The sequence below is a fragment of the Boleophthalmus pectinirostris genome, unplaced genomic scaffold (genome assembly GCF_026225935.1).
Source record: "Boleophthalmus pectinirostris isolate CB_2022bp ecotype Guang Dong unplaced genomic scaffold, ASM2622593v1 HiC_scaffold_7, whole genome shotgun sequence".
In the NCBI taxonomy this organism is placed as follows: Eukaryota; Metazoa; Chordata; class Actinopteri; order Gobiiformes; family Gobiidae; genus Boleophthalmus; species Boleophthalmus pectinirostris.
Genome location: NW_026571473.1, coordinates 24,765,765 through 24,774,155, shown reverse-complemented (window position 1 = coordinate 24,774,155; position 8,391 = coordinate 24,765,765). Strand labels below are relative to the sequence as shown.

Sequence of the window (8,391 nt, the reverse complement as noted above, 5' to 3'; positions counted from 1 at the left end):
ACGTCACATTCACTGACTCCACTTCTTTATTCAGTCTATGGTTTGAAGTAACAGTACTTAGAGTAAAAGTGTTGGTTATCTGTCCCCGGTGAGTCCACACTTGACTAAGTTTTATGTTGATGATTTAAAATGATGTGAACATTTGCGTTTCTTGCAGCAGATTAACACTTCGACTGGTGCTGAGCATTTTTTCTGGTCTAGTTAGTTTACATCTTTATAAATCTGGAATTGTATTTTTAAGTGACATTTTGACGTTATTTGGAGACTATTTTGCTTCTTCACACCTTTGGTAACTCAGCAACAACCAACGCAAGAGTTTCTGGAAAAAGCTTCCAATAAAAAAAAGAAAAGAAAAAGACTACAAAAAAAAGAAAAAAAAAAAGACTACATTTCACATTCTACTTCTCACTTAAAGATCTGAATATAATTGATGAACACAAGTTAACATAAATCACACAATAATCAAAAATACTAGGGCTACAAAATGGAACATTACAGAGAATAAGGTAGCAAAAACACTTTATTTTACTCTGTTCAGCCAAAGTACAACGAACATGTGAGAATTTTCAAATTACTAAAACTGAAATATATAATCTTTGGTCCTCATTTTTACATAACTCAACTTTATTACTCAACTTTATTAGCATTAAGAAACAACATCCATACAAAAAATGAACGGGCTTGTGCTGTGAATGTCAGAAAGAAATTTCAGGAATGCAGCTGCAAGGAGACAAAAGTGCAGGGTTAAAAGCAGAGAAAAATCTAAAAAACAAAATAAACAACAAGAGATAAGCACCTGGTGTGAACAACAGTTAGCAGGCACTTAGCGCTAGCACGTTAGCCTCATAAATATCAAACTGTACAGCACTGAACCAGAACTAACTTTTCCAGTGTTAAGGCACAAACTGTTGCTTAGAACATAATTGCTCTTTGGTAAAAATGTACGGCAATAAACATTAAAGGTGCAGCTGTGTTTGCAGTTTAATTCTAACAATGACTGTTAGCATTTCTGAGCACTTGACGCTACACCAGCAGCTCTGTGATGTTGTGTTAAACTTTTTAAAGTGCAAATGTTCATTTTACAGCCTGTAATAGGTTTCCAGCTGAACACCAGTAGAAAAAAAGTCAAAAGTACTTCTAAGAATGATGTCACAGGAAAATCAATTAAATCAAATTATAATACTATTGTATCCTGTTTCCTGTTCAAAGTAGAAATACATCTATTTCACCATTATGCATGGTGGATGCTGCCTTATATAAAGGTTCAAAGAAAGTATATCATAAAATGTATCTTGGCTGGTTTGAAAACAGCTTAGAATTTGGAGACGCTTGATGAGGTGTTTGAATGAGGGAAGTTTATCTACTGAGGTTTTCTACTCAGGTGTTATCTAGGATTGTAACAATATCAAAATCTATACAATATTATCACGATAGGCATCTCACAGTATGATATATTTTGCGATATTTTGGAAAGGCTAATATAATTGTAAATAGGACACTTTTTTGCTTTGAAAATACCCTGACAAGATTTTGGTGTGAATTATTTCCATCATAATCCTAGGAATTCAAGTAAAAAACATATTTCTTCATGTTGTTTGCACTGAAATGAATCATTGGACATGTAGTTCCCAATGATCATAAGCTGTTGCTACTATAAAACCATGCATTTAAGCGAAGGAACTTGTGATTCGATATATAGTGACAGCCCACGATATTATTGTGAGATTTTTGACGATACAATATCTTGATATTTTGGTTTTTGTTATATTCCTAGTGTTATCACAACAAAATAATTAAACATTTTGTTATAACATGAGCGATGAAAAGATATAAATGCTTAATTTTGAGCTTGCATTAAACTAGAAACACAGTAATAAGAATCTTGTAAAAGAGTACTAGTATATTTATCATGTTCCAACAAGAACCACAGGTGATATTGTAAAATCTGCCAAATGTCTTTTTGCACCTGGCAGAAAACCATTTCCAAGAGAACCTTCAAGTGAGCCACACTGGGATAAATATGCAACAGTAGCTTTTTTTTTGCAAAGACTGAAACTGACCAGCACTTTTAAAAACACATGCACACACATAGAGGAAGCATAATTTCTGGTATAAAGATGATATCTCTTTGTAAATGTAATTATTTAGTTACAGCCTTAAACAATGATTCAGTGGAATGTATTTTAGAAAAAACTATCAACATTTCTTCAATAAAAAAGATCCAGCTGAAAGTAAACAAATCAAAGTTCGCTGCCATTGGTCGAGATACACAAAAAAATCCATGACAACCAATTATTCCTTTGGACTTCAAAGACAAAAATTCCAGGCCACAAACAGGGCTGTGGTACCAAAAAGCTTAAACTAAATACTGAGATGAAAGCAGAGTAAAACCTTTGACAATCTCCCCAAAATATATTTTTAAATCCAAAATATAAAGTACCTATTCTTATAAAAGAATCTCAATGAAAAATACAATAAAATTAGATAAAACTATTGTGCAAATTAGAGTTGGCGTTTAAAGGGATGCTTGGCATTTTTGAGGTAGAGTTCTATAGGGAATTGTGGATAGATTACATAGACTGCCATAGATTAACACAGTCCATGTGTACTGGTAAGTCTGGTAGTGTAAATACAAAACTTTGCAAGGCACAAACAAATCACATTATTTGCATTGAAAAAAAAAAAAAAAAGGCGCCACTATTTGAATCCAAAAAGCTCATAGATGAGTTCAAGCCTCTACTTAAAATTTTTACTAATATATTTGCTAATATGTTTCTTTACTTCCTTGTTTTAAACTGTGTATGGCATCGCAAGAAATGCAATGATATAAAATGCCGGCAATACCTATTTCTGGTGTGGATATGTTCCAACAGTGCCAATGCTGACTACAATCTCCCAACAGTACAAGTTTTTTTTTTCCATCCGGAAGTAACCCATAAAACCCTACATTAAAACCTCAAATCTCCCTTTAAACTTTAGCGTGTCACAAGGCCACGTGGATCTTGTGCTCTGTCCGGTTTTGCAATGCCTGCTCTGGGCTCCTCTTGTATCGGACACAGAGAGGCCCATGCTCCGGGGGCAGCTCCACACAGTCTGTAAAGGAAGGCACATGGGACACCTCAGGGCTCCCGACTACGCCCTCTGAACTTTTGGTTGAGATGTTGAGGTGTTCTCCTGGAAGATCTTTGGTGTAAGGTAAAGTGTCTCCCTCTGTGTTAACTAAAGAGTACATGTCTTTGGATGTCTCCTTGTCTCTTTCAGCATCCTCTTTTTGGTAGAGTTGAGATACAGTGTTTTTGCCCACACCGTCATTAGGGAGGGACTTGTTAGTGGACAGGAAGTGAGGTTGTGGGCTGAGCTGTGACCCCGTGGCGACCCCGCTGAGGCTGAGGATGTTCCTGCGGGTTTCGGATGGGAGTTTGTCCAATTGTCGTCCTAGTTGCACTGCGCTCGGAAACAGAGTCCCTTGACACGCCCTGTAGAAATATCTAGAAGCAAAACAACGACAGTTTTTAAACCCAAGGACAAACATGAAAAACATTTGGATACATTAATACCAGGAATGCAAGAGAATAAATACAAGTATTTGATTGAAAATGCTGAAAATGCCAAGGTCTGTCTTTATTTATCCAACCACTGTTGTAGCTTGGACTAAATTAACAATAACAAATACTTTCATGAAAAGCTATGGTAAAATTGTGTCTTTCATAATGATGAAATAGTGTATAAGTACATGTTCGTACCGGGGCAGTAGTGCAGAGCAGGGCGTGATGACACATAGGAAGTAGAACTGGGGGTCCAGCAGCAACCTCTGAATGGTCCAGTACGGGTTTGAAGGCGAGTAACAGGTGGGACAGGAGGCGTTATAGCACAGAGCCACAGTGAAGAACAAGGCTATGCTGAAGCAAATGGACGACCAGTTCATCCAGGTCTGAAAGTACAACACAAGACCAGAGCAGTTTAAGATATCTGACTCCCTGTTTCTATTTCTATTTCTACTGAAGATATGATAAGACTGTAAATTCCTAAACCAAAATGATATTGAAAAAATGCCTTTTATTTGCCTAATAAATAAAGATAAAAAATCTTTATATCTTTTGACCACCCAATTCTTTGGAGTCAAGTTGAATGTTTATGAAGGAGTACTGGTTATTTTCCTCAGTATAAATAGTTCTTGTTCAAGCAAGCACTTGATAATCATTAGTATCCAAAGTTAAGTTATAAACATCTTTATATAGCTGAGTCCAAGAAAATGTCATGAAGTTGAAAAAAAAAAATTGGACTGTTATTACTTCAAGGTACTTTACTCAATAGTAGGGATGTAATGATATCCAAATCTCACGGTATAATATTATCACGATATGTATCTAAAGATATGATATTTATTGCGATATTTTAAGAGGCTAATATAATTGTAGATGGGACACTTTTTTGCTTTTAAAATACCTTGACAAGATTTTGGTGTGAATTATTTCTGTCATAATCCCAAGAATTCAAGTAAAAAACATATCTCTTCATGTTGTCTGCACTGAAATGAATCATGGGATATGTAGTTCTCTATGCTTATAAGCTGTTGCTACTATAAAACCATGCATTTACGCAAAGAATCTTGTAATTCGATATATTGTGACAGTCCACGATATTATTGTGAGACTTCTGACGATACGATATCATGATATTCCGGTTACTGTTACATCCCTACTCAATAGTGTATTGCAAATTACACTATCATGTGCTAAGAAATTGTGTTTTAAAACTTGATGAATCCAAATCTTAATATTTCCAAGACTATATTAAAAAAATAGTCTTTTAAAGAACTTTTGAAAAGCTGTGGTGCACAAAGTCAGTTCAAATAGTGTACCTTACCTCTCTACATGACTTATACAAGTGCATTGTGTCTCGTGTAGCAGCTTGTACTATTATGTGCTAATGTGAATAACGAAGCCACACTCGTGTTCTGCTGCTTGTGTGATAGGCATCTGACAGAAAACAGTTGGAGGTGTATTGTAGCATTTGACACACACATGCACACATAATTAATTACCTCCTTGCAGCCACAGACCAAGCTGCCAACAATTGATTTTTCTCTTTTTTTTTTACAGATCACGTTTTATGTTGGAGAATGGGCTACTTGCCATGTTTGGATACAGTTGAATCAGTGTTATTGTGAATATCCTTAAGTGTGGTGAGCAATAACAAGAAGCATTACTCTTGCTATTCAAAAGTTGTCAAGCCTGAGAATGAATTAGTGAGAAAAATCTTGAATATTTTGGGTATGTATGCGGAAGTGAGTTTTAAAGAGAATTTATTATGAACCCTAATAATCAGTCAAAGTTATGTGCCTAAATGTTTGCCTTTACTTTCAAAAATATGCTAACTAGATGAAGCTAGATGAACTGAAGTACAATTAAGAGTTCCAGTTCAAAAACATATGACGTTTAGATTAATAAATATATTGCTTTCTTTTCAAAAAAAAAAAAAAAAAAATCCATCAAATACAGTATACATATATTTCTACACTATAATTTTAAATCTACTAATGAATACCACACAGAACTTGCCTGAGCAAAGCTGATACAATTAGTTTCAATTACGTATTTAGCCATTGGGGCTTTTTGTACATGATTTTGTTTGTAGAAGAAGCAACAAAATCCAAAAACAGTGAAAACTATAGCAACAAGAATTTTTTCATCAGTGCTTCCTCTTCAAACGTCTTTTTCTACAAACAATTTGAAGGACATTCACTCAGATCGATGGGTGATACATGTCCTTGCAACTTAACGTTTAAGCAACTACTTGTGAAATTTTGCTGTTACATACAGTACGTATTACTTGGTCAAAATTATTCCACTCTTCATATTGACATTTTCTTTACAAACTTTTTTTTTCTGACATGTACACAGTTCTGCTTACCCAGGTTTTGGTCTCAATGCCCAAGTGCAATAGGATGGTGAAGAGGGCGATGGTCGTGATGGGAGTTCCCCATGTAAACAGATCTACTTCTGAGTCTGCATAAGCCTGAGAGATATAGGGGATGGACAGAAGGTGGTTTAGATACTGCTTAAAATTGTGAGGAGAAAGTCACAAAAAGCAGACTTACAAAATAGGGTATGAAGAAGCAGACCAGGCTTTGGTAGAAGGCGTCGATCATATTCATCCAGAACATGTATGGCTTGTATTCCTGCAAAAACAAAAGATATGGATGCATACATGACTGAGCAGATAAATAAATGAGAGAAAGATGTTTTATTTAAATTTAACCTTTATAGAACTGTTTCTGTTCACACCTTGAAATTTGAAAGTTTCAGTGATTAAACAAGACAATTATTTTGATGTGAATCCAGATAACTTTAGAGATTTTACGATACCAAAATCACCAACCGAACGAGAAAATGACCAGTTTCACAAGATCTAATATCATAACAATAGTGATAGATAAAGATTTGTGGCTTAATAATATAATTTTACTCAGGATTTATTCAGATCATTGCAACCTTAAGCATGTACAGTAGGCTAATCCTCCAGCTAGGTATTCCTTAGTCTGAACCTAACTAATAATGTAAAAATGGGAAGGAGTGGAGAGGAATCGAATGTATTCCCCTATAGAGAAAATACAATATAACTTCACTTGCAAAAGCTCTTCTGATGTGAATTTTTAAACCATTGATACACCATTGTTTTCCAAATCTTTTTCCCAGTACAGTATATAATTTGATTTGTACACCGTGCAGCTAAGACAATGCAAATGACAATGGATTTCATCTTGAGCTTCTTGTGAAAGGGACAAAAGAACTAAAACGTAATAAAAACATTTGCTGACTATAGTAGCTCCATGTATTGAATTTGCAAGTGAGTCGGGTGGTTGTAAAGGTAGTATATGGGATATTTATTTATACAATATAAAGTAGGAGGAATAAAAAGCAGGATCATTTTGGGGGTAGAGAGGACAAGATGTACTTTAACTGAAAAATATCCCACTCAGAGGTTGAGTTATTTTGGCTCATAGATTTTGAAAGACTGAAGCTGTGCTTCACACGGGGAATAAAAAGCTGAGATAAAACAGAATATTAGATTTGGAAAGACAAACTTTAAGGGTGAGTTTGGGAAAGCAACACTCGTGAGATCAATATGGAATTCAATATATGGGCTACTCAATGTAAAGTCTGTGGTCGAGTTTCAACTATGAAATTTTATGCAACAAACTTTATGCAAAAAGGACTCAATGTATAGTTTTGAGTTCATTTAAAAGGTATGCATGTATGAAAAATTATATTATTACAATTGTAAATTTGAGAGTATTAACAATAGAGCTGGGTATCATTAGAAGCTGCCGATACGATATATACCTCAATACATAGGCCAAAATATACATCTCGATACAGCAAGCTTTCAATTTGAGATCATGTATTTCAATACGGTTCCATAAAAAGTAAAGGCTAAATCATGGCTTTGATACTAAAAGTCTTAAACCACATTTTGTGCATATTAAACACGCCCATTTTAAGCATCAACAGTGAAAATATCAAATGTGTCCCATAAATTACTTTCCTTCCTCTAAACAAGCAACAACGCTTAGCTCTGTAACAAAATAATCGATATAATAATAATAATATCGATACAGCAGCCCATGATATTGATATTGTATCATCATATTAAACAATATGATATATCAATATTTTGATATTTTTGCACACCCCTAATTAACAACAACAAATGATGTCAATAAGTACAAAATAAATAATACGCCCCTAACATTGCAAATCAATAGGCTGTATTGCAAACCTTATCTGGTAATTTAAAGACGAGTTGTGTAACTTTTCTGGTGGAGAATCTGCTACCTCCCTTGTCACCATGGAGAGGTTATTACTTTACCTGGAATGTTACACAGTATGGCATTAAATGGAACTGTCTTACTTGTATTTAATTTTATTTCATGTATTCATTTATAGCTCAAGGATGTATTGAAATGCATTCTTACTATGATACCTCTCCACAGAGCTGAACTGTAACTTGGCGTGGTGGTGTCGCCTGCTCGTCCCCATTACTAGGGCTGTGCAAAAATATTGAAATATCGATATATTGTATAATTTAATGTGATGATACAGTATCAGTATCATGAACTGCTGTATCAATATATCACCAAGAGATTTTTTGGTGTATTTTACTCTTATTTATATATATATACAGAGCTACAGTTTTGTTGCTTGTTTAGAGGAAGAAAACTCATTTATGCAACACATTTGACATTTTCACTTCTGATGATTAAAATGGGCGTGTTTCACAAGAACTTTGCACAAGAAGTGGTTTAGCAAAGACTTTTAGTATCACAGCTATCACTTAGCCATTATTTTTTACGGTACCGTATCGAATCGATTTAAAATATATTGTATC

At 34.6% G+C, this 8,391-nt stretch overlaps 1 protein-coding gene across 1 annotated transcript in view; it reads right to left on the bottom strand.

Annotated features, from left to right (window-relative positions):
• Positions 1–508: 508 nt before the first annotated feature.
• atp10a (ATPase phospholipid transporting 10A) overlaps positions 509–8,391 on the bottom strand; it is a 45,517-nt gene continuing 37,634 nt past the window's right edge. The window contains exons 18-21 of the mRNA XM_055164775.1: positions 6,101–6,181; positions 5,914–6,018; positions 3,744–3,931; positions 509–3,488 (exon numbers count right to left, since the gene is read on the bottom strand). Coding sequence (XP_055020750.1) covers positions 2,984–3,488; positions 3,744–3,931; positions 5,914–6,018; positions 6,101–6,181 — 879 coding nt within the window. The 3' untranslated portion in view covers positions 509–2,983. The remainder of the gene's footprint in view (positions 3,489–3,743; positions 3,932–5,913; positions 6,019–6,100; positions 6,182–8,391) is intronic.